The sequence below is a fragment of the Suricata suricatta genome, chromosome 8 (genome assembly GCF_006229205.1).
Source record: "Suricata suricatta isolate VVHF042 chromosome 8, meerkat_22Aug2017_6uvM2_HiC, whole genome shotgun sequence".
NCBI classification, from domain to species: domain Eukaryota; kingdom Metazoa; phylum Chordata; class Mammalia; order Carnivora; family Herpestidae; genus Suricata; species Suricata suricatta.
Window position 1 is genome coordinate 42746410 of NC_043707.1, and position 26750 is coordinate 42773159.

Consider the following 26750-nt stretch of genomic DNA (forward strand, 5'->3'; position numbering starts at 1 on the left):
TTTTCCAACAAGTTTAGAGTGAAATGCTAGCCTTTGTTAGGCCAAGAGGCCCAAGGCGCTACGGAATCTGGAGCTTGGCTCCTTGATGGGCCTTCCTTCTTCCTACTACTCTCCCCCTGTATGCTTTGCTCCAGCCACACTCTCTTTGCTCTTTCTCAAAACCAGCAAGCAAACACCTTCCCTCCTCAGGACCTTGGGGTCTGTTGATCCTTCTATGTGGTATACTCTTTCTCTAGATCCCTGCTAATTGTCTTCCTCACCTTCTTTGGGTCTTTGATAAAATAGCACTTCCTCAAGGAAGTGACCACCCTATTTATTCTTAATTTTAATTTTTTTTTAATACAGAGAGTACAACTGACTGAGGGGCAGAGAGAGAGAGAGGAAGAGAAGAGAAGAGAAGAGAAGAGAAGAGAAGAGAAGAGAAGAGAGAAAGAGAAGGGGGGCTTACCCAAAGTGGCATTCAAATTCACCTGATGTGAGACTCAAACTCATGAACCATGAGATCATGACCTAAGCCAAAGTCAGATGCTTAAGCCACTGAGCCACCCAGGTGCCCCTGACCACCCTATTTGTAAGTGTTTTACTCTCCTGGGGTGCCTGGATGGCTCAGTCGATTAAACATCCAACTGTGGCTCAGGTCATGATCTCACAGTTCATGAGTTTGAGCCCTGCGTCGGGCTCTGTGCTGACAGCTCAGAGCCTAGAGCCTGCCTTGGATTCTGTGTCTTCCTCTCTCTCTGTCCCTCCCCTGCTCGTGCTCGCTCACGCGCTCTCTCTCTTTCCCTCTCTCTCAAAAATAAACAAACATTAAAAAGAATAAAAAATAAACAGGGAATAATATATGACAAATTACTATCAAAGGATAACATGAACTGTACAAATAGTAAAAACTGTAGAAGAGAGGAAAGAGAAGCTGTCAGAGAAGGTTCCACAGAGAATTGGCATTTGAGCTCTCCTGAAGGGTGAATTGGGTTTGGAGAGGCTGGGCGGGGAACATAAGCCAAGCCAGGCAGGCAGAGGTAGCACGGGTGCCAAGGGCCTCCTGGACTGAACACACGGTTCTGTGATGGGACAGAGAGGGCGGGGAGCACAGACACGCTGTGGGAAGACCTGAAAGGCAGGTGGGGCTCCCGAGTGAACTCCTCCAGGCAGTCAGATCCTGGCTCGGCATCTGCACAAGGTGGGGAAGGAAGGAGCAAGGGAGGAGGGCCTGCAGCTGCGTACTCAGAGACTGTTTTGTTGTTGTTTGTGTTTTGTTTTACTTGTTCATGTTTTGTAGCTTTAACAGACCAACAGAATGCCCGTGCCTGGGCGGCACACTAAACCTGCTAGCTCAGGCCTTCTGTGGGCAGGTTCCAGATCCATATGTGTTTATAAATTCTGCACTGCTGGGGAAATAAAGAGACACTGCAGGTTCCTGAGCAAGGAACAGAGTGTCTGTGTGTTTTTTTTTTTTTAATGTAGAACACCAAAAATCTGTACTATTCTCTCAAAATACTCCCCCCCTCACATTAATGGCTTTGCCCTGTTCTTTCTTTAATTTCTTCTTCCTGCTGCTTCTTAATGTATTAGTTCAGACTGGAAATAAGACTTTAATAAGGACTCAATCAATGCCAACTATAGTAGGAGGATTACAACCCAGCTGTTGTATGTCAGGCCCCATTAACATAACCAACTGTCAAGTCGGCCTTGAAAAAAATCTCAGCTTCACATTTGCTTAATCATCTTCAGACCCCCCAGACTGCTCTCATAATGGAAATGGCTGAAAACATATTAATCTCTCACCAATCTCTCCCCTAAAAATAAAGTTCCACTCCACTAAAAATGATTAATCCTCTTAACTGACATTCTTTTCAAATAGAATATAACTTCTGCAACTTAAACTCTATTAATTTGATATCTCTGACAATTCATATCTACATTTTATGAAAATAAAATTATTCTCAAGCAACTTAATATGGTAAACAGAGGAGCAGGAGAGTAGTGTTCTAAGTAATCCTTGACATCTTCTCCATTAATAAATAGGCAATAAACATTATCACTATCATGCATATCTATCCAGGTGGGATAGCAGGGCATTATGAAATAAGCAATAGCTTTGGGACCAATGAGAACTATGTTGCAATCCCAGCTCTGCTATTTTCTAATTGTGTAATTTGGGGAAAGTTAATAGTAGTTCAGTGTAGGAAAGAAGAGTGGGACCCACATAGGCTGCTCAGAGGGTTGCAATTGTATCTGTACTGCTTGCTATCTTTTTTGTTTTTAAGTTTATTATTTTTTGAGAGAGAGAGAGAGCACGCTCATGCATGCACATGAGTTGGGGGCGGGGGGCAGAAAGAGAAAGAGAGGACCCCAAATAGGCTTTGTGCCATCAGAGTCCGGCGTGGGGCTTGAATTCACAAACCCATGACATCATGACCTGATCCAAAATCAAGATTTGGACGCTTAACCGACTGGGCCACTCAGGTGCCCCTAACTTTTTCTTTTTAATCTGAGGCAAATAGAGTGAAAATAATATTTGCTACATATTAGGGGCACCTGGGTGGTTCAGTCGATTAAGTATCCGACTTCGGCTCAGGTCATGATCTCAGTTTGTGGGTTCAAGCCCCATGCGAGGCTCTGTGCTGACAGTTCAGAGCCTGGAGGCTACTTCAGATTCTGTCTCCCTTTCTCTCTGTTCCTCCCCCACTCACACTCTGTTTCTCTCTCTCTCAAAAGTAAATAAACATTAAAATTTTTTTTTTTAATTTTAGAGACCAGGTACATGGACAAGTATTTTACTGTTCTTTGTTCCTGTTTGTTTGAAACAGGTCATAATTTAAAATTTTTTTTAATGTTTTTTATTTATTTTTGAAAGACAGAGACAGCTCAAGCCGGGGAGGGTCAGAGAGAGAGGGAGACACAGAATCTGAAGCAGGCTTCAGGCTCTGAGCTGTCAGCACAGAGCCCAATGCAGGGCTTGAACCCACGAACTGTGAGATCATGAGCTGAGCTGAAGCCAGACGTTTAACCGAATGAGCCACCCAGGCTCCCCTAGGTCATAATTTTTAAAACTATTTCAAAGGGAATGAAACTAGGAATTACAGGAAGGCAGCTCCAGATTAGGAGGATAAATTCTCTAGTAGAGTTGGATGTAATGAACTTATGCCACACTCCATCCACTTATTTATACATCAAATATTTACTAAGCACTCACATCATGAGGGACAGTATATTTCTTGTCACAAAAGGGACTCTACTGAAACTAAAAGACCCCTTGTCAGGGATTTTGTTAGGTCTTCACACATCACCTCTATGAGCTCTAGAGAATCCTCACTTATCCTGAGAATCTGTGTGCGAAGCATATTTCCTCACAGAAACAAAACTACCAAAGGTAGCATTAGTCAGAAGGCTGGGACTTTTTGAGGAAATCTCAGAACACACCACGAGCTCTGTGATCGTAGAGCCTAGAAGGTGGTGGGAAAGCTCTGGCTGCTATCACAGGAAGGCGAGGAGGTGATTAATGAGCATGAAGGACGTCATATTTCCAAGTCAAAAGCTGCAATGAAGAGGGGCACCTGGGTGGCTCAGTCGGTTGAGCGTCCATCAGGCTTCAGCTCAGGTCATGATCTCATGGTTCGTGGGTTCGAGCCCCGCACAGGGTTCTGTGCTGACGGATAGCTGGAGCCTGCTTCAGATTCTGTATCTCCCTCTCTCTCTGACCCTCCCCTGCTCATGCTCGCTCTCTCTCTCTCAAAAATAAATAAAACATTGGAAAAATTTTTTTAAAAAAGCAGCAATGAAGATTGGGACCCAAGAATGATCCCCAGTGAATTATTTAATCTGTAACTTTTCTGTCATATTTTCAAAACAGCCCTATGGGAAGGGCATACAAATGGCTGAAGAGTATTTCCTGCTTTTTAACATCCAGTGGAATCCAACCCAGAAGCCCAACTTGGAGGACGGGGGTAGACAGGAAGAGATGCGGCAGGGAGAAGCAGGAGGATGGGGTTTTTCACATATAATAAATATTTTTATTTATGATGCATCTATGTACCTGAGAGTTCCTATGCTTTTCTGATGAAATCTAAGCTGAAGAAATACAAAAGTTTAACTCCCTGGACTTGTATTATAAAATTAATTGGATACAATTATGCTGTCTTCACGACAATCACCTGCATAGAATTTGACACTGTACAAAGGACTTCCACGTGTACTGTTTCCGTTTGTCTGGTGAAGTAAGCAGACTGGATACTTATCTCCTTTACTATCCAGGACAGTGAGACATCAAGAAGTTAGGGGACTTGCTCATCTAGAAGGGAGAAGCACAGACTACTGCTTCCAACGGTCTGACCCACATTCATACTCATCGGGGCCTTGATCCTGACACTAGATGACCCTGTGAACTTGGGATTCCCTTGCGACAGACAAAATACTTCCACTTCTACCTCATGTCCCTGCATCTTTTAAAAAGGTATCCCTCACTGTACACCAGGCAGAATGGCTAAAATTAACAACCTAGGAAACCACAGGTGTTGGTGAGGATGTGGAGAAAGGGGAATCCTATTGCACTGCTGGTGGGAATGAAAACTGGTGCAGCCACTCTGGAAACCAGTGTGGAGGTTCCTCAAAAAATTAAAAATATAACTGCCCAATGACCCAGCAACTGCACTACTAGGGATTTATCCAAGGGATACAAAAATGCTGATTTGAAGGAGCACGTGCACTATCAACAAGAGCAAAGTTATAGAAAGGGCCCAAGTGGCCACCAGCTGATGAATGGATTAAGACAATGTGGGAGCACCTGAGTGGCTCAGTCAGTTGGGTGTCTGACTTTAGCTCAGGTCATGATCTCACAGATTGTGAGTTCAAGCCTGCGTTGGGCTCTGTGCTGACAGCTCAGACCCTGGAGCCTGCTTCCGATTCTGTGTCTCCCTCTCTCTCTCTGCCCCTCCCCCACTCATCCTCTTTTTCTCACTCCTTCAAAAATCAATAAACATTAAAAAAATTTTTTAAAAAGACAATGTGATACACACACACACACACACACACACACACACACAGAACTACTACTCGGCAATGAAACAGGATGAAATTGTGCAATTTGCAACAATGTGGATAGAATTAGAGGGTATTATGCTAAGAGAAATAGTCAGAGCAAGACAGATATCATGTACTACTCATTTGTGGAATTTGAGAAACTCAACAGATGAACATCGAGGAAGGGAAGGGAAAATAAGATAAAAAGAGAGAGGGAGGAAAACCATAAGAAATTCCTAAATACAGAGAACTGAGGGTTGATGGGGGTGGGGGAATTTCCATGCATGATAGATATTAAGAAGGGCGCTTGTTGGGATGAGCACTGGGTGTTACCTGTAAGTGATGAGTCACTGGGTTCTACTCCAGAAGCAAAGACTACATTTTATGTTAACCAACTTGAGAATAAGAAGGAAGGAAGGAAGAAAGAAGGAAATAAGGAAGGAAGGAAGGAAGGAAGGAAGGAAGGAAGGAAGGAAGAAGGAAAGAAGGAAGAAAGCAAGCAAGCAAGCACTATCCCTCACTGTAAATAATCTTCCTTGTGACCTGGGGGGATCTGACCACCTGAATTTATATAAAACATAGTTTTCCCCATTTTCAAGACGAATAAACCAAATCATTAGGACTCAAAAGGTTAAACATAGAATTAACCATATGACCCAGAAATTCCACTCCTACTTAGATGCCCAAGAAAATGTGTGGACACAAAGTCTTATATACAAATGTTCATAGGAGCATCATTAATAAGAAATAGAAACATCTCAAATCTCCATCAACTGATGAATGGATACAAAGTTTAGCATATCCATACAACAGAATATTTTTCAGCTATAAAAAGGAATGAAATACTGGTACCTCGTACAACATGGATGAACTTTTGAAACATTGTATTAATGTGAAAGACACCAAACAAAAAGTCACATATTGTATGATTTTTTATATGCAATGTTCGGGAAAGGCAAAGAGAGAGAGAAAGTGGATGAATGAATGGTTTCCAGGGGCTGCAGAGAGAGGGAATGGGGAGTGACTGCGAATAGGTGTGAGGTTTTCTGGGGGGAGATGAAAATGTGATTGTAACTAGGTAATGGTAATTGTTGCACAACTTAACAAATATACTAAAGCCATGGAATTGTACCTGTTAAATGGGTGAATTTCACTGTGTGTAAATTAAAGTTCAATAAAGCTGTTACTTAAACAAGAAGAAAGAAACCCAAGCTGGGAGAGGTAACTTGCTCCATCCTTTGACTTACAAAGCATTTTCAATGATAAAGACTCAATGTCCACTTCAATTCAATTCAGTGAAAAGCAAATGGTTTAGAACTGATCATTTCTAGGGGCATCTGGGTGGCTCAGTCAGTTGAGCATCCGACTTTGGCTCAGATCATGATCTTGTGGTTCAGGAGTTTGAGCCCCGCATCAGGCTCTATGCTAAGAGCTCAGAGCCTGGAGCCTGCTTCATATTCTGTATCTCCCTCTCTCTGCCCCTTCCCTGTTGGCACTCTGTCTCTCTCAAAAAATAAATATTAAAAAAAACCCTGATCATTTCTAAATGTTCTATATGTTAATCCCTGCTTAGATTATGGGGCCCTAATATGAAGGCTGGAGAAAGTATCCTCTAAGTGGCCCTCCCTATCAAACACTCATGTTTTATCAAGTTAAAGTTTTGTTAACAATTCTTATATAAAACAGAAAGGAAACATGGTCCACTCTGTATTTTGTCACTGGAAAAACATACTCGTCAGGCTACCCTTAGAACATGCATAACGTTCACACACCATTTCAGAAAGGAAAATGTCAATCAATCAACTTCTCCCCCACCCCCATCGGCTTTCACTTTCATTTCCACAGGGGTTCCGCCCAGTCTTCCAGAAGCGAACTGTTGATGCCTGCCCCAGAAAGGAGACTGTGAAGGCTGCAAAGACCTGGCTTTTTTTTTTTTTCTTTTGGGTTCCACAATAACCAAATCTTTCTTCTGAAACTGCTTCTAAAATTTCCACAGAATTCCTGAAGCTTTAGAATCTTTTCGATGCTAAAATATTAATAATATCATTTCATTTTCTCCCCTAAAACTCTGAAGCATACTGACCCCCATTCTCCACACAGCCTTCTCTTGATTTAACCGGCTTGATGACAAGGGAGCTAACAACACAGTTACTCCATCGGGTTGATTCAACCCTATCTTTGGCAGCATCGTCATGTGGGTAAGAGACAGGGATTCGATGTTCCCGCTGCCTTTCCCCACCATAGATACACACCCACACCACCCCCAATCCTGGAATAACAAGAGGTCATCGTCACCATCACATCGGAGCACTGGGAACTATATAAAACCCAAACAAAAACAAATAACAACTTCCCTGGACACCAAAAATAAACGGGGCAGCCAGAAATAGTGCTGTCAGAGGACCGCTAAATGGGCTTCAAGGCTGAACGGACAGGGACAGTTGAACTGCACTGATACTCCGAGATCCCAAGGACCCAAGGACTCCAAACTAGCTTCTCCATTCCATCTGGCTCGACCAACACCAGAACTCGGTGGTGTCTGTTCACAACTGGTTCAACCCGAACACATTCTCTGCTGAGCTTCTAGGATTCAGGGGGTGACACATCAGTGTATGGCCTCAGTTATTTTTCTAGATGCTCAGTAATCTTTTCTCCATCCTCCTCCAGGAAAGAAGGGGATTCCAAAGGCACAACTGAGACTTTCCCTGGGCATAAGAGCTAGGAGTTCACCATGATACCATGAATGGCTGTGGTTACAACAGTAACGCTTTGACCATGCGGAGGGAGTGGGTGCTTCAGCTCTAGTGCTTCAGCCATGAGAAAGAGCCTCCTGTTTTCGAACTCGCTGTGCTCTCTGATGCCTCCAGGACTACTCATGGGTGTGAGCAGCAGCATGGAATGTCACTGCCCTTCTCCTCTCACTCAGTGCTGACTTAACTGTCAACTTCCCTTAGGACTTGACTTAGATGTTACCTAGTAAAGGAAGCCTATTTGACCCTAACGCCGGGGAGGGCCCTTCTTGACTGCTTTCACAACGTATCGGGAACCTACTCTTATTATTGGAATTACCTGTCTGCTTGCAAGTTAGAATTAGAATTTTTCAAGAACAGGAAAGATCTCATTCTTCTTTCAAGGATGAAAATCACTGTACTGGTTTTGTTGCTGTTGTTTTAATAATCATAACAGCAGCACCTGTGGATGGCATCACTCAGAAGTTGCCCAAGCAAAAAAGCTTGGCATCATTCATCCAACCAAACACAGGAATAAAAGAAAGGGGCACATCTGCTCTGAACCAGGCACCACACTCATCACCGAATCTAACAGTGAATGAGACAAACCCTATCCCTGCTATCAGAGCTCAGATTCTTTTTTTTTTTTTATGTTATTCATTTATTTATTTTTGAGAGACAGAGAGAAACAGTATGAGCAGGGGAGGGTCAGAGAGAGAGAGGGAGACACAAAACCCGAAGCAGGCTCCAGGCTCTGAGCTAGCTGCCAGCACAGAGCCCGATGCGGGGCTCGAACTCATGAACTGTGAGATTGTGACCTGAGCCAAAGCCAGACGCTCAACTGACTGAGCTTCCCAGGCACCCCACAGAGCTCAGATTCTAAAAACAAGACAGACCTGGCCTGAACAAAGAACTCCCACTATTAAAGGGCAAAGTACAAGGTACTTGGAAGTGTATGAGGGGGACAACCCAGCTGAGGTGGGAATGGAGAGATGGGCTGGTGGGAGCTTGCATCAGGCTTCCTCTCCCTCACTGGCTCTGCCCTGTCACTTTTGCTTCTGAAATCTCATCCTCTTTCACCTGTCTCCCCCATTCCTACATTGTCAGCACACCCCACCGTTGCCTGGAATACTGCACCAGCCTCCCAACTGCCCTCTCTGCCTTAGACTTCATCCTTCCAGCCCAGAGTCTATGCAGAAGCCAAAGGGAATTTTCCATAAGGAAAATCTGATCATGTCACCAGCTTCTTTGCAAACCAGCAGCAGTTCCCCATTGAGCTCTGTTAACATTTAAAAGCTTTTCCATAAAACGTTTGCAAAGCCCTGCATGTTGGTTGCCAGTGTTCTCTTTCTGTCTCTCTTTCTCTCCCTCCAGTTTTGACACTTCTCCACATTCCTTGCACCCACACCCTGAGGTATATTCACTTCATCTTTCTCAGCTGAATCTGGAACACTCTTCTTTCTCCCATCCCCAGCCCCTCTTGGTGGCTAATTCTTACTCCTCCCCTTCAGTTGCCTGGCTAGATGCAGTTTCCTTTAGGAAGCTTGCACGGAGTCCTCCCACCTCTTCCAAGTGAGTTAGGGCCCCAGCCATATTGTGGAGCACCCCTTACTTCTAGGGTAGCACTGACTATATAGTTGTAATCAGCTAATCTGGAAAGACAATGAGGGAGGACCAGGTTTGCATTTTGGTTATTGTATCTGCAGGGCTAGGACATTATGTTGTACATGATAAGAACTCCAGAAATGTCTGGTGAATGCCTAAAGAGAATGAAAACATAAGTAAAAATTCAGGTAGGGGCATCTGGGTGGCTCAATTGGTTAAGCATCCATCTTCAACTCAGGTCCTGATCTCACGGTTCGTGAGTTCGAGCCCAGAGTCAGGCTCTGCGCCGACAGCTCAGAGCCTGGAGCCCACTTCGGATTCTGTGTCTTCTTCTTTCTCTGCCCCTCCCCAGCTCACATTCTGTCTCTCAAAAATAAACATTCCGGTTAAACAGAAAGTTATAAAGAAGGTAGAACTCATGGCTAAACCCATCACCCAGACATAATCATTATTAATATTTTGGTGTATAGCCTTCCAAACATTTTTATTTTTTCCCTCTTTCAAAATGAGATTTTATGTAATATTCTGTCACATTGTTGTTTTGTTGTTTAATCCTAAATTTGCTATTACAGGCCCCATTCTGACTCAGTACATTGCTCTATGATGTTCTCTTGTGTACATATACTGTATTTGAAATAATCAACCCTCACCTTAATGGATTAGATCCATACTTCTTTCCTTTTTTCCTTCCTTCCTTTTCTTCTCCTTTCCTTTTTTAAGAGTGAGGCAGTGGGAGAGAATCATAGACAGGCTCCACGCCCAGTGCAGTGCCATCTAGGGCTCCATTTCACCACCATGAGATCCTGACCTGAGCTGGAATCAAGAATCCAGCACTTACCCGGCTGAGCCACCTAGGTGCCCCAGAGTTTTTTAATATTTTAATATAAAGAATACTGACATAAACATTCATCCTTAAACATGTCTTTTCATGCAGGAAGCATCTCGATTTCCTTCTATGTATAAGTCCTTGGTGGGCAGTGGGGCGGCTGCCCAAGGACTCAGTGCCAGCTGCGGCTGCATTAAATAGTCATGTACATCACAGAGAGTCCCAGGCCGTAGGCAGGTGTGGGAGGGCGTCATTTCACCAGCAGCCTGCGTTTATCATCATCGCTGTGCTGCCGGGCTTTGTACTTTTCCACCCCTGCCATGTACTTGGCCCCGGTATCATGAAGTACACAGTCACCTTCCATACTCATTTCCACCTGATCACTGTGCATCTGACAGCTAGAACGGGGCCCGGCACACAGGCTGCACCCATGCACTGAGGGCACGAATGAGTGAGGAGGTCAGCTGTCCGTAGAGAGGCATAATAAAATTGTGGCTAAGAGCTAAGGCTCTGAAAGCAGGACACTTGTGTTCAAATCCCAGCTCTACTGCTGCCCAGCAATCACCAGTCTTCCTCAGCATCAGTGTCCCGCTCAGAACAAATGAACATAATGGTTGTACTAACCTCAGAAGGCTGTTATAAGAACGGAGAAAGATACTACTGCAAGTTAAGTAAGTGCATCTATAGAGCCCTGGACACTGTAAGCGCTCAATAAATATTACGTGTATCGGGATTTTTATTACTGTTTAAAAATTTATTACTGGACTGGAAATTCCCCGGGGTCCACAGAAAGAAATACAGAGCTTTTCTTCATACAGTGAAGAGAAGACAAATTCTAATGAGGAAACAGAAAGACCAAAAAAAAAAGAATCTTTCTCATTGAAATGCCATTTTCTCCACAGAAATGATTGCTCTTTTCCATGTTGGTAATTATACCTGTCAGAGTTTCAGGGTTTTCCAATTTTTGTCATTTCATCCTTTTTTTTAAAGTTTTTTAATGTTCATTTATTTTTGAGAGAGACAGATAGAGTGTGAGCAAGGGAGGGTCAGAGAGAGAGAGAGGGAGACACAGAATCCAAAGCAGGCTCTAGGCTCCAAGCTGTCAGCACAGAGCCCGACGCAGGGCTCGAACTCACGACCTGCGAGATCATGACCTGAGCTCAAGTTGGATGTTTAACAAAGTCAGATGCTTAACAAAGTTGGACTGAGCCACCCAGGAGCCCCAATTTCATTCTTTATAAGGTTACTTTGTTAATTATATCACCAAATGTGAGGTAAGATTTTTAAGTTTGTGAAGTTCACATACATATATGAATAGAAATCATTAAAAATGTTTTGTCCAAACATTGAGATTTTAAAGACATATGTTGGTTTGGCAATTCCTCTCATCTTGTGGTGTGTCTCCCACTGTAGCTTTAGACGCTATTTCAACTAAATCTTGTGTCATTTAAATACCTTATGCCCCTAAAGAGATTGCATGGCTCTTTGAAAATAACCCCTTTACATTTCAGCACTCAGAGTCAGCCATTCCTTTTACTCAGAGTTCTTAAGGCAAGAAAAAAAAAAAAAGATTGACCTGATACATAATCTTTGGCAATGTTGCTTAGGAATGAAAACATTTCTAAAGTTCTGCAGAACAACTACGGAATCCCTCTGAAAAGTGAGATTTAAATAGAAAAAAAATTCAGTGCGCCTGGCTGGCTCAGTCAGTGGAGTGTGTGACTCTTGATCTTGGGGTTATGAGTTTGAGCCCCATATCGGGTGTAGAGATTACTTAAAGACAAAAATCTTTTAAAAATAAAAGAAAAAGAAAACCTTCTGTGCTTATGATTGCTCAAAGTTTAGGATTTCCCCCTGCCTTTCCTTGCTCATCTAATAGCTTTCTGAAGGTCTCAAGAGGCCAGTGAGTGCCTGGAGTGCTGTGGTTTGGGGAGCACAGATGCTGCGTGTGTGTGTGTGTGTGTGTGTGTGTGTGTGTGTAAATGAGAACGCACTTCACTGGTCACAACCATTTTCCAAGGCTGTGATGACAGAGGAACACTGAGAAGGCCCTGGGAATGGCTGGGTCTAAAGGCAGGAGTGGCCAGATTCACCTAGCCTAGAATGGGAGCCCCAAACTGTGAGCACTCACATCTCCACACAGATAGAAAACCCTTTTGGGGCTTTTCTTTTCCTCCCTCCCCGCCGACATCAAGATCCAAGTGGAAAAATTTGCCAGGACGGGTGGGGCCTCAAAAGGCTGAATCACTGTGGTTCGCTGGGACTGCCAGAGAAGGCTGGCTTCACACTATAATTAGGCAAACACGGCAGCTGGGTTTGCCGACATTTTCGTGTTAAACTCCACATTCTTAGAAAATGCGTAACCAGGGAAAGGCAGTGGAGGCCCCCTCTAGAGCTCATGGTCACAGACCCCCACCCCTCCATGGGTTTCGTGTTAGATCTGCCATTTTGATTCTATCTATAAAACCAAACTGTAGACACTCCACCCACACAACCTCTCCTTCTCTGAGTGGTCCTTTCTTTTCCCAAGAACCCCAAGAACGCTGGAGCTAGTCTGACTCCGTCACTTGAGACCTGTCCAGCTTTATACAAGTTATTTGAGGTTTAGTCTCCTCACAGGTCTAATAGGAAAAAAAACCTGAAAAATGGTAAAATAAAATATGTTACATGTCTTTAAAAAGTATATAATAAACATTGAATAAATGTTATTTATTTTTTTAGCTACTACTATGATCTTAATAAGCCTTGTCAAATATTTCAAAAGGTCTCTGACATAATGCTATCACTCCAGTTTAGCTGAAAAACAATCTTCCTTTAAACTTGTCATTACAAACAAATGTACTTTTCTTGACTTCTCAGTGTCCTATCCTAACCAATCAATTAATACACCAATATCCTCTTCACAACCATTCAACTTACTATGAATATATATCCAGTGAATACTAAAAGGAGGCTTGGACAAATACAAATTCAACAGAATTGGCTGGAGGAAAATAGGGCGTGAAAATCCAAATCAAAGAAGATTAGTTTAGTTGAGCATTTACCAAGCACTTACTACACATTGGCATTACACTATGTTCTTAAAACTAGAAAAGCACAAACAAGGGGTATTTTTTTGAGGAGCTTAGAGTCAGGGTAATGTTTTAAGACTAGATAATCAGGAAAGGCATTCTGTAACAAAAGAAAATGATACTGGAGCTGAAACATGAAGGGTGAGTAGGAGTGAAGGAGGTAAAGAATAGGAAAGAAAGGGTATTCTAGGCAGAGGGAATCCCCAGAACAAAAACTCAGAAGTATGAAACAGCTTAGAGGCATCTGGGTGGCTCAGTCTGTTCAGTGTCCAACTTTGGCTCAGGTTATGATTTCTCGGTTCATGAGCTGAAGCCTGCCTCGGGCTCTGTGCTAGTGGCTCAGAGTCTGCCTCGGATTCTTTATCTCCCTCTCTCTCTCTGCTCTTCCCCTGTTTGTGCACCCTGATGCCCTCACTCTCTCTCAAAAACATTAAAAAATGTATGAAATAGTTCTGAATTGCAAATAGTTCAGAATTAATGGGGCAAAAAGCATGTGATGGGGAATATTGGGAAGTAACGGAGATTTACACTTCCCTTAGAGAAGACAATACCACACTCTGCTCATTTAAGCTCCAGGAGCTAATGGTTCAGTCCCAAGGCCACCATACGTTAACCAGATGAGCTCCCAAACTAGAAAGCATGCACTATTTTAGGTCACAAAAATGATGAGTGTTTTTAGGCCCACATAAGGAAACTTTGGGTAAGTTCTTTTGTTACTCTATGCCTTTATTTCCTCACTTAGAAATTGAGGTAGTAATTCTGCTTCTTCACAGGATTGTGGTGAGCATTAAATGAGATAATACTATACACACTTAGAACAGCACTTGACACATAGAAAGTGATTGACATGTGCTAGCTAGTACTATTCCCATGTTGCTCTGGTCTCGCTCATCCCAGACATGCTGGTGGTGGGGCAGGAGTGGTAACCATGAGAAAGTACACAGGAAGGAGTTTGTATGTAAAAATCACTCTGACCCCATCACCAGTCAGGATTTATGATGATGGTACATAGACCCTATGGCACTAAAAAAGTCAAAATTCCTATGAGCCTGGGCAACGACCTTTCTGACAAAATAGTGTGTCATAGCCTTGTCATTTATTTATTCCTTGACACACAGCAGGTGAGACGTGAAATATCCTTTATTGGCCTTTTCTCTGAATCCTCTTGGTTTCTACGAGTGGCTCCCGGCACTGAGTGGTGAGGACTAATCCGCCATCGTAGACCAGGCTGGGCAGAGGAGGGACGTGGGGAGCCACCTGAGGAGTCAGCTGACCTCTGCCCGGTGCCCAGCTCAGCCTGTTCGTTTCCCTGTGCCCACCGCGGCCAGCCACCCATTCCATCGGCGGTGACTCCCTTACTTCTGTATTCCAGATCCCCTCTCAACCAAAAGGAACAGCCCCACAGACGCTTCCAGAGAGCATCCCACACAGCTTTGGGGTGCACCACCATTCTCTGCTCACCCATTTCACGTGGCAGCAGATGCAAAAGGTGACAAAAGAGGAGGGGTTGTTAGCACCACTTCTGCCACCACCAGCCTCACACAGCTGTTCAGAGGTTTAGTCTTCAAAACCACTTAATATTCCTGCAAGCTCTCTGTATCTTTAAAACACACACAAGAAAACCACAAAAAGCCCACAACAGTATCCATGGCAACTCTGAGGAAAAAAAACAAAAACAAAACAAAACAAAAACCAAAAAGAACAACCTCAACACTAACAGTAGGCTGCTTCATTCTCAGGCATGTTTATAAAGAGCATATTCTTTGTCCACAGGAATATTTGGTAGGATGTACATCAGATCCTTGGGAAACATTTCTGTTCACAAATTGAAGCGAGACTGGGTAAACCCATGTCAACCCTGCTTTGTTCACCCTTTTTTGAAAATAGAAATGTATTACTTTAAGTCAAAAGCTATCAATCCAACAAATGAAAGAAACCCACCCACAAATCTAAGGGCATATTTATAGTGCTCACATACGGCCTGATCCACGGGCAACCCCCAGGGGGCACCAAAGAGCTACTTCTTTTTTTAGCACCCAGGTGTAAGAAATCCTACTGCTCTTTCCAGGCCATATAAATCCCAGAAGACAGGTTCTATTGTACAGACTTCCTGGGATCAATCCAGGGCACAGGGAGGTGGGGACCTGTATTACATTATCAGTAATTTGGCTCTTGTCCAAATCTAAGGATAAACCTACCAAGACACAGAGCATTTTAACAGTTGAATCCAAAGTTTGAAGCAACGATGACAGGTTCTTTCCGAGAAGCAAATGGCTGTGTCACAGGCCACCTTACACTGCAGACAGTATCCAGGTATCAAGGGTGGTTCAAGCCAGCCACCAAGAATGTAAGGCTGGTCAGTCGGACTAGGTCTCCTAAGCACACTGTGGTCCAGCTAAAGATTCTCAGTGTGACACTGAAACATCCTGACTTTACTTGAGAAGCAAACCAGGGGTAAAAATGGTAAGACAGACTCATTGGAACAGGCAATTGTCCATGGACCAGAGTGCTCAGGGCATAGCTACCAGCGCATATTGTTTTTGGGGACATATGCTCTTTAGTTTTTTAAGAGTTTTTATGTTTTGGGGGGCACCTGGGTGGCTCAGTTGGTTAAGCGTCCAACTTTGGATCAGGTCATGATCTCATGGTTTGTGGGTTCGAGCCCCGCGTCAGGCTCTGTGCTGACAGCTCAGCGCCTGCTTTGGATTCTGTGTCTCCCTCTCTCTCTGACCCCCCCTTGCTCGCACTGTCTCTGTCTCTCAAAAATAAACAGAAAACATTAAAAAAATTTTTTTAAGAGTTTTTTAAATGTTTATTTATTTTTGAGAGAGAGAGAGAGGACACATGAGTGGGGGAGGGGCAGAAAGAGAGGCAGACAGAGGATCGAAAGTGAGCTCTGAGCTGACAGCACAGAGGCCAACATACTTACGAACCATGAGATCATGGCCTGAGCTGAAGTCAGATGCTTAACTGACTGAGCCACCCGGGCGCCCTCGGGACACATGCTCTTGAAAGAGACATCATGCTGGTGGCTGTAAGAATGGCCACCGTCCACGCCAAGCCATGGCTCATGTTTCTGTGGGTCATATCACTATCCCTTGGGGCTCCTTCTAATTGGGGTAACAGTCATCCCCCCGTGTGACTTACCTTCTCGAAGTCTCGAAGAGCCTGGGTCTGCACCTGCGGGGGGTTTTCAAATGCTCTCAAGGAAGGCATCTGTCCAAAGGGGATCTCACCACTTCTCCAACTCTGTGACTGCCCTGGAGGGCCTCGATCTTTAGTGTCACTAAGAAAAGCTGCCAGTAAAACGGAGCAACAAAAAATTTTTATGTAACAGTGGCATTAGGATCATTCTAACCAGCACAATCCCGCAGAATTTGGTTTCTGCAAAGTACCACATGGAAACAGTTCACATATAGCAGCCTGTGGTTGATCATATCAATAATGGTCCCTCCTGAAACGCACTAATTTATGTTTGTGCCCCTTTGTAATTTGATGCTTCGGCTACTCTATGAAGAGGTGGAGTCTGTTTCTCTAGCCGTTGGATCTGGGTTAGCTTAGTGACTTGCTTTGAAAGAGAGAATATGGTGGAAATGCCACGGAATTCTAGAGACTAAGTCTTAAGAGGCCTTGCATTTCTGTTCTTGCCTTCTCAGAGCCCCAAGACCACGCTCCGGTGAGGCAGCTCAGTTTACCCCCCTGGAGGAGGAAAGGCCAAGTACAGGGGCCATGGACTTGTCCCAGCCTACGGCTCAGTCACCCACGGCCAGACACACGAGTAAAGCCGTCTGTGGAGTCTCAGCCCCAGTCAAGCTCTCAAAAGATTGCAGCTACTGGAGCAACCCCAAGTGAGTCCCAAGTGAGCCCAGCAGAGGAAAGGGCCAGCTTGTCAACACACAGGGCTGTGAGAAGTAATAAATCATTGTTGTTTTAAGCCCCAGGTGGGCAAGTTTTTTTAAAGGGCCAGATAGTAAATATTTTAGGCTCGTGGATCATACCATGTCTGTCAGAGCTATTCATCTCTGCTCTTGCAGCTCAAAATAGGCACAAACAATATGTAACTGAACGAGCATGACTGTGTTGCTATAAAACTTTATTTATAAAAACTGGCAATTGGCCATGGGCTGCAGTTTGCTGACACCTGTTTTAGGCCATTACGTTTTACAGTGGTTTGGCACATGACAAAAGAAGACTGAAATAGCTTCTCTTTCATAAAAAAAAAAATCAAGCTACTGGCTAAGAGGTGTTTCTACAAAAATATTTCAGGTCACCATTGAAGAGTAGTAACAATTATTACCACCAACATCTTTCACAGCATTACAGGTTACAAAATAGTTTCATACGAATTATTTCATTTATAAAGTCACTACCCCCAAGTGAAATAGACTGATGAGATTATTAAATCCATTCCTACTGAGTAATAAAGGTTCAGCAAGTTTGCTTGACCAAGACCACGATGCTAAAAAGCGGCAGAACCAATCCTACGTTCTTTCCACTCAACCTTCCCAGCAGTCGGCTAATACTGTGTTACTTTAGCAGGAAAGGGACTCGTCATAGATCTAAGAGTTAAGGAAAAACAGGGAAGGAGGTAGAGATGCAATCATTCCATTAATTAAAGGGAGAACAGCCCCAGGAAAAGCTGGTGCTCAGCTCATGCCTGCTTAGTGAAGTACCACTGCGAAAGGAGATCTGGGCTTTCTAGAAGCGCAGTACACAGAAGACATCAGACAGAGGTGGGCTTAGGGTTGTAGACTCAGGTAGAAGACAGAAAAATACACCTTCTCTTGGCTGGCAGAAAGAAACAATGACCCTTTATTACGGACATTTTTTTAAGTCAAAGAATGAGAGCCATCGCAGTCCACTGAGCTCCATGGACAGCGTCAGCACAAGTAAGAGAAAAATGGGCTCTGAGGAAAACTTAACTAGACACACACACACACATATGGACAAAGGCGCCAAGAGGCAAAATATCATCATCTGCTTTGGCTGTCCTTTCCCTTTTTGTCTTTTCCCTTTCCTGCCTTCCTTGTAAATTCTTATCTCCTTTGTCAAAAATTAATTGACCATATGTGCAAGAGCACCAAAATCAAAGGCAACAAAAGCAAAAATAAGCAAGCGGGGCAACATCAAACTAAAAAGCTTCTGCTCACAAAGGAAACCATTAAGGATGAGGAGGCAAGCCATGGGATGGGAGAAAATACCCCTCCCTCCCTCTTTCTTTTCCTTCTGCAAACTTGCCAGAGCACAAGAGAAAGCCTCCAGATACTTCAGTCAACTCAGAATGTTTTCTCTGCTAAGAAAAGAAAGAAAAAGAGTAAGCAGACAAAAAGGATGAGGAAGAGGACGGTGAGGAGAAAAATGAAGACGATAAAAGATGAAGAAGAAAATGATGATGAGAAATAGGGTGATTCCAGTGCAGTCTTTTTCTTGTCTAAAAGTATTTAACTCCCCTTTACACCGCTGATCTAAGAGAAAAAAATGGGCCATACGATTGGTCTTTAACATGGACACTGTATATAGTATCAGGTGTGTCTTCAGATCACTCTTTTTTTCATTTAAAATTTTATTTTATTGTCTTTTAAATGTTTATAGGTTTTGAGAGGGAGTGAGCATTGTGAGTGGGGGAGAGGCAGGGGAAAGGGAGAGAGAGAATCTCTCAGCCATCAGTGTAGAGTTGAAGTGGGGCTTGAGTCCATGAACCATGAGATCACAACCTGAGCCAAGATCAAGAGTTGGATGCTTAACTGATTGAACCACCCAGGTGCCCTGATTATTTAAAAGTAATCTCTACACCCAACACGGAGCTCAAACTCACAACCCCAAGATCAAGAGTAGGAATCAGCCAGGTACCACTAGGTAGCCTTATCCTTACTGGTATATTCAATAGCCACTAATCTTGCCTGATAGAGTACAGGGTTTTAAAATGGAACAGAAATTTAAAGTAGGTTTTATTGGTACACAGCACAAATTAGTTATAGACAGACGTGGTATTTTGTTTCTGTATTCAGTTGTCTTTGATTCAGCGTGTACAAAATAATTGTTGTTGTTAATTATATGACATGCTGTGACTGCAAATTAATAATAATTATAGTAATAATAAGGTGGCACCTGTTTTGTTGCTATTCAACTATTTCTAAGTAAATGCAAATAAATGCTTAAGAGAAATTGGAAAGAATTAGTTCTCCCACAATTCGGTGAAATTAAATAGGAAGAAAATTTGATGAAACAGAACAGTACATTACAGTTACACTAGTGGGATGTGATGGAAGGAAAGAGCCTTTGGAGTTTGGATATGAATTCTCACCACTTGCTAATTGTGGGAATTTAGGCAAATCTCTTAATTTTGCTCAACTTCATTGCCACTGTACAAGGAGGAATAATAATACTTAACCTCACAGAGCTCTTTCATGAATTAAAAGAAATAATAAATGAAAGTAGTCACCTTGTATCAGGCTTCCTCTCTCCCCTTCCATTTTTGCCCTCATCCTTTGAATTTTTACTGCAAAATGCAGGATCTTAATATTCAAAGTGAGTACAGTAGACCCTTCGAATTTGGAGATTTAACATACACAATTACAAATGCTAACTGTAAGTTGACTCTAAAATCCTTAACACATTCCAATTAAAACCTTTTTCCATGCTGTGCATGCAAACCATCTGTGCTTCAAGGCTGGAATGAAAAAGGCGAATCACTTAGCAAAGTAGGCAAAACCCTTAAGTGATTCAAGGTTCTTGTGAAAAATGCTCCCCCAGAGAGAACTATCTTCACTTTGGCTTCATAGTTCAGGTAAGCCCTGGGCTCATTTAGTTCAGTAATGATATTATTATGAATACATTAATCACAACAATATTTACTGGGTGCTTACTCCTCAATAAGTCTACAATAAAAGTTTTTCCCATTTAATCTCACTTATGAGGTTGACACTATTATTAGACCCATATTAATGGTATATGAGTCAAAATTTCATTTTAGTGGCAGAATCTATTTTAATCATTTTACAAGTGACTTTAACCTTTCAATTACAGAATCGTAATTTCAATTATGATTTCCTGTGCTGTGCTGGGAAGGTGTGGAATTACATGCTACAGTGGTGTGTGCAAATCTGTAAATTCATGAAGAGCCTGAGACTATTGCTATGATGAATTTATTTTATTTATGTGTTTGTTTATTTTGAGTTTGTTTATTTGAGAGAGAGAGAGGAAAGAGAAGAGAATCTCAAGCAGGCTCTGCCATGTTGGTGCAGAGCCCAACACAGGGCTCGAACTCACAAACGTGAGATCATGACCTGAGCCAAAATCAAGGGTCAGATGTTTGACTGAGCCACCCAGGTGCCCCTGCCATGAAGAATTTAAGGGTCCATAATTCAAGGGGATTATGATCAGCAGGAAATCAAGAATTTATCCAGGTAAGACCCACACCCTCCTTACCTGCCACATGACTTGTTCTGGGTAGCATCTCCCCTTCATCCTCTGCAAAATAATCTCTGTGGAGAGAAACATATTGTTAATTAATGAGATACCCCCCACACAGGGTCCCCAATCCCTGAGATGGCAAGACACCTACGTTCTGTTTTCATTTATTTCTCCGCAAGTATTTAATTAAGCTCCTACCATGGATTAAGGACAGCGTTAAGTGTTGGAGATACAAAGACAAACCCCACAGGAAGGTTTCTATGCTCAGTAGGAACACATAAAGACAGCCATTGAGCACACAATTCCATTATGAGGGAACAGCAAAGACCCTGAGTCTGGAAGGAAGTTAACCTGTGGGAGAACAGAGAAGACCATGCAGCGTAAGGATACAGGGTTTTGTGTGAAGGGCAATGGGAAACCACTGAAGGATTTTAAATGAGGGAATGAATGGTAAATGACCAGAGTTTGATTTTAAGTAGATCACTCTGGCTGCCGAGTGAGACTGTGTGGAGGGAATAAAAGCGGATGGGCAAAGCAAGAAGTTGTGTTGGTTTTAACTAAAAGAAAAGACAGTGGAGATGGAGATAAGCAAAAATAATCCCCAAAAAATAAAAAGACAAAAAAATGTTACGTTTAGGAAGTAGAACTGACTCAGAAAACTTGGAAAACAGATAACAGTCTATTAATGGGGGATGCTTGGGTGGCTCAGTTGGTTAAGTGTCTGACTCTTGATTTTGGCTCACAGTTTGTGAGATTGAGCCCCACATGAGGCTCTGCACCGATAATGTGGGATCCTCTCTCTCCCTGTCTCTCTCCCCTCCCCCCACCTGCATGTGAACGAGGGCATGAGTCTATTCATGGTAATGTGAGAGTCACAGTTCGGCAGCAAGAGGTGTATTTGTCCAGCACAGTGAAGGTCACCATCCCTAGCAGAAAAGGGAAAAATTTTTCCAAAACGTATTCAACAAATACTTGTCAGGTACTTACTATGTTTTTAGAAAGCACTGTTTTTAGCAGCATGAATGTATCAGTGAACAAAATGGACAAAAATGCCCGCACTCTTGGAACTTACAGTAAGGGGAAGCAAATAAGTAAACTGCATAGAGCAACTGGGGACAAGTACTATAAAAAGCTGAAGTCGGGGACGGGGATAGGGGGGCCTGGAAATGTGGGCAGGAGGAGGGACGCATTTTTAGTAGGCAACGTTTCTCTTAGAAGCAATAAATAGGGTATTTGGGGAAAGAGTCTTCTCAGCAGAGAACATCAACTACAAAGGTTCACAGGAGGGAGCATGCCAGCATGTTTGGGAGCAGAAAGGAGGCCAGTGTGGCTGGGCAGGATGAATACACGGTGAGGAACTGAGAGGGGGAAGGTCAAGGAAGTAACGGGAAGGCTGTGCAGGGGGCAGACTGTAAAAGCCTTTCAGGCTGTACTGAAGCATTTGGCCGCTGGAATCCTGTGAGTCAAAAAGAGGGCTGAACGGAGTGATGACTGTCTTAAAAGGGCTGGCTACTGTTTTGACAATGGACGGGGTGGGGAAGGCAGAAACAGAAAGATGACTGCACTAATCCCACAGGGAGACGCCTTAAACCCTGGGGGGCACCCAGTAAGCGGTTCCCCAAAGAACTGTGTAGACAGAGATGCAGAGGGCTTCTCAGGAAGGCGGAGAGACTGACATTTGTTTAGCGATCGTTATTCTTCCTTCTCTGCCTCAAGGCTGCACGTTGGCATGAATCTTCACTTTGTTAAGTTCCAGATGGACATCAGAGTACCAGACGAGGCACACCGGACCACACACACCACCTGGCGATTTTTTCCATTATGCCATAGCAGATCGCCAGCTTGTGGTTCTTCCAGGTCATCTGCCTCTTTCCCTTCTCTCCTCATTAAAAACTTACCCTGAGAGCGAACAATTAAAGAGATGAATGTACTACTTACAAATTCCCCTCTGTTGTGATAAAGTAGGGAAAGGATACTGAAGCCATCCGCCAGAACATGGTCTTGAAAAATTTGAAAACCTTACCCTTACACTTAGCCGCTGCTCTTCACATATTGGAGGGATTCCTTTATACGCTCAGTTTATAGACTTAGGTAGGGAAGCATGCTTGTACCATCAGCAACATGGCCATTCCTCAGGCCAAATTCAACCCAGCCAGTATGTTTTATTTGGTCAGCACAAAGCTGACCCACTCCCAACTTCTCTTAGAAAATGAATGGATCAAGGGGCACCTGGGTGGCTCAGTCAGTTGAGCGTCTGACTTCAGCTCAGGTCATGATCTCACAATTTGTGGGTTCGAGCCCCGCATCGGGCTCTGTGTTGACAGCTCAGAGCCTAGAGCCTGCTTCAGATTCTGTGTCTCCCTCTTTCCCTGCCCCTCCCCCACTTGCACTGTCTCTATATGTATACATTAAAAAAAAAAAGAGAAAGAAAATGAATGGGTCTAGGAACACTGGGCCTGCCTTCCCACCACATAGGGAACAACCTCCTGCCTTTCAATAGAACAAACATGCATTCTCTAGTCTGTCACAGCCCTGTCCTCCCCATCTTTGAAGTCCCAGCTCTCACACTCACTTTTGATACCCACCTGGCTTCTGTGTAGGTGTCTGAGGCTGTTACCCTGGTACAGATCAAATGCAGACAGAATTTCATTTCTGCTTTAACACACAGTCTTGAGAATGGATGAGGTATATGTGGTGTATATATACACAACAGAATATTACTCAGCCATAAGAAGGATGAGATCTTGCCATTTGAGACAACATGGATGGAGCTAGAAGGTACTATACTAAGTGAAGGAAGTGGGAAAGACAAAGACAATATGATTTCACCCATAAGAGGAATCTAAAAACACACACACACATGAAAAAGCAAGCAAAAAAGCAGAATCAGACCTATAAATACAGAGAAAAAAACTAATGGTTGCCCGAGGGGAGGGGGCAGAATGGATGAAAGCAAATGGCAACTACAGGCTTCTAGTTAAGGAACGGATAAGTCATGGGGATAAAAAATACAGCATAGGAAAGAAAGTCAATGATATTAAATGGCAGTGCATGGTGAGAGTTGTTACACTCGCAATGTACACAGCATAATGTATAAATTTGTTGAATCGCTATGTTGTACACCTGAAACGAATGTAACATTGTGTGTCCGCTATACTCAAATAACATTTTAAAAAGACCGTCCTGAGTAACCTAGTTGCTTCTGTGTGCAATTCGCGAATCTATGATGATGAACCACTAACACTGGCTTATAAGTCACTTTTACCTCCTGGGCTTTGGTTTCCTCAAATATTTGTAAAGAAGTACATGGAGTTTTTAAGGTCCCTTGCAGTAACTATGCAATTCTATTCTAACAGATGCTTAGCCATAAAGTCCATGTTAAAACCTCTCCAAGGATCTGGTGGGCTTTCCGGACATGATCTCATTTAATGCTCTTTGCGCTGAAGATGCCACACTACAGACGTGGAGCAGGTTATAGTGAGGCCCCACGAGACACGCCCCGTCTCCAGCCCCACCCGCACCGGCTCTCAGCTAGCTGCCTGCCCGCTGCGAATCACTAAGAGAAAGGGCCGGGAGGTCACTCTGCATGGGCACCGAGCTAATGGGCATACTTACAGTCTCAGGGGGGTTTTGAAATCACTTCAACTCTATTAACAGCTCAAGTTCCCCCTCTCATTGCCCAAGGGTGGGGCTCATCATCTGCTCCAAAAGGTTGGGAAGGAATCTGATGCTCCCCCAGGGAAGGGGCTCATAGTGAAGAAACACAGGGGTGTATGTCTAGGGGATTGCAATTTGTGGCAACATCAGGTAAACCAGAGTGCAAAGAGAATCGAGGTATGCTAGAGGCAAACTCCAGGCTGGATCAGACACACGCGCAACACACGCATGCACACTGCTTTGGGAAGCGGTCACCTATGTCGGTAAATTCTTCCATATTACCCAAGTCTGGAAAAAACGTACATGCCCTTGTCCCAGTTCCTCAAATTGAAGTGTCTGTAGGTTTACTTTTTACCATCAGTCCATGGAAGGCTCATGTTCAGCGAGCGTATGGTTCATGAGAACACGGCATATACGTACAAGTATAATCTTTCTCCCAAGGTGCTTTTACCTTACACGGTGATTTCCTGTGTAAATGAACCATCCTTTCCCTCCCTCTACCTCACTGATCTGTCAGTATTGATACCAACTCCACTAACGTCACAATTATTAATTTTGCCAAGTCACTCTCTTGCTTAGTTTGAAGACCCAAGCATCTTCCAAGCACACCCCACACACAAGCTGTTCGCCCACTTAATTTCCGCCTGGTGTGTTGTCCACGCTTTCTTGATTTGCTGATAAGCAGCTAAGAAGAGATTGGACTCAAACAACACATCAACATTCAATATCCCATATCACTAGCTCTTCTGACTTTTCCAGGGTGGTCAGGTTGAGAATAATCAGAAAATAATTGAGTCTCTCAAAGCCATCTGCCACACTCTGATACTCTGCTGCTATCAAACTGTGCTCTGATGATTTTTTCCAGTAATTTCCTAAATATAGTAGTTTCAATTATACCAGGAATATCCAAGCACTCGATTTCGCTTTGCTTGAAAACGGCCACACTGACATAGCTCCTTTCCAAAATGTAAGCAGCTAGTCCAGCTTTCTATTGTCTCCTAACATTGAGGGGAGGGGTAGAAATGTGGGTCCTTCTTCCTTACCAAGGGGTAACACAACAATGGAGCCTGCAGAGAGAGATTTTCTGTAGGGAAGCCATTGACCTTCCTTTGCAAACTGTACATCTGGGGTTAATTGCCCTGTATTTTGGTCTGGTTAATTTGTGGACCTTAAAGAGCAATGAATCTTGCAATGGACCGTATCATGCACAAGCAATGGCTAGATGGCAACCACAGGCCTTTACCATTACAAAGCAGGATGTGCAACACATCTTTGACAGTATGAGATAGTGGTCTCCCAGGACCAAAGTCACCCCCCTCCCCCAACTATTTCTATGAAGCCAATGTCTGTCCAGTCCCCATTACCTTCTCCTTTGTCTCACCTAGTAAAATGTTTAACCTACGGGTATTTCTTCCCATAAGAGTCTCCAAACTCCCAAAGTGGCAATTACTTTTAGGTCCTCCCCGCCCAGGGCAATCACTGTCCCACATGGTCTGGGCCCCGCCTTCATTACTCACCACCACTCTTGCTAAAGATCTCTAAGCCTGCAGACAAAGGCCGTCTCTCAGAAGCACATTCTATCTTTCACACTTCTTTATATACAGTTTGTTTTTAATTATAAACAAAAATTCAGAAGGGGGAAAAACAATCTGCTATAACAGTACTTAGAGCAAAAACCTGGGCCTTGACTGCTGTTTTTAGGGATTTTCATTCCATCTCATAAACATTTACAGAGAAGTGGCTTATATGGCCAGCCCTAGAAATACAAAGGTGAAAAAGAAATACACCCTGTCATCAAAGCAGTCAGAGTCTACTGGGGAAGAAAGATAGGATTCAATGAGATAATTACAAGAAAAACCAGATTTAAGGCAGATTGAAGAACATAAATGAGAGAGCAATTAATTCTGTCCTGGTAGGAGGAAATCTGCAGAAAACAGGGAACACTGAATCTGGCCACGAAGGATGGGTATATATACAGAAGGAAAGATGACAAAGACCCCAAAAAGGAAAATGAAGGGTGTATTTGGGGGTTTCATATAGTTCCCCCCTGGCCGAGCAAGCAGGAGCTGCCCCCAGGACTCCTTCCCACACTGTCACCTTTCCCCGCCCTCAGCCTTCCTCCTGCAGCTCTAACCCTCAGGAAGAAAGCAGTAGTAAGGGAAGCCATGGGAGGAAACGAGTGCCGAATTCCCGAATTCACACTCTCCTCCTCAAACACAGGACCTTCATCCAACTAGTTAGAATCCCCAAGGGCGATTTAAAATGTGAGACGAGATGGGGGTACCTGGGTTGCTCAGTTGGTTAAGCATCTGACCCTTGGTTTTGGCTCTGACCATGATCTCACTGGTTCATGAGTTCAAGCCCTGTGTCAGGCTCTGCGCTGACAGAGTGGAGCCCGCTTGGGATTCTCTTTCCCTCTCCCCCCGCCGC

The 26750-nt window shown here is 43.6% G+C and overlaps 1 protein-coding gene across 6 annotated transcripts in view; it reads right to left on the minus strand.

Annotated features, from left to right (window-relative positions):
* The window catches only part of LOC115299509 (myomegalin-like), a 180838-nt gene that overhangs the window by 139245 nt on the left and 14843 nt on the right, over positions 1–26750 (minus strand). For all 6 annotated transcript variants that reach the window (XM_029948898.1, XM_029948905.1, XM_029948904.1 and 3 more), the window contains exons 2-3: positions 20679–20734; positions 16398–16546 (exon numbers count right to left, since the gene is read on the minus strand). In XM_029948898.1, coding sequence (XP_029804758.1) covers positions 16398–16546; positions 20679–20734 — 205 coding nt within the window. The remainder of the gene's footprint in view (positions 1–16397; positions 16547–20678; positions 20735–26750) is intronic.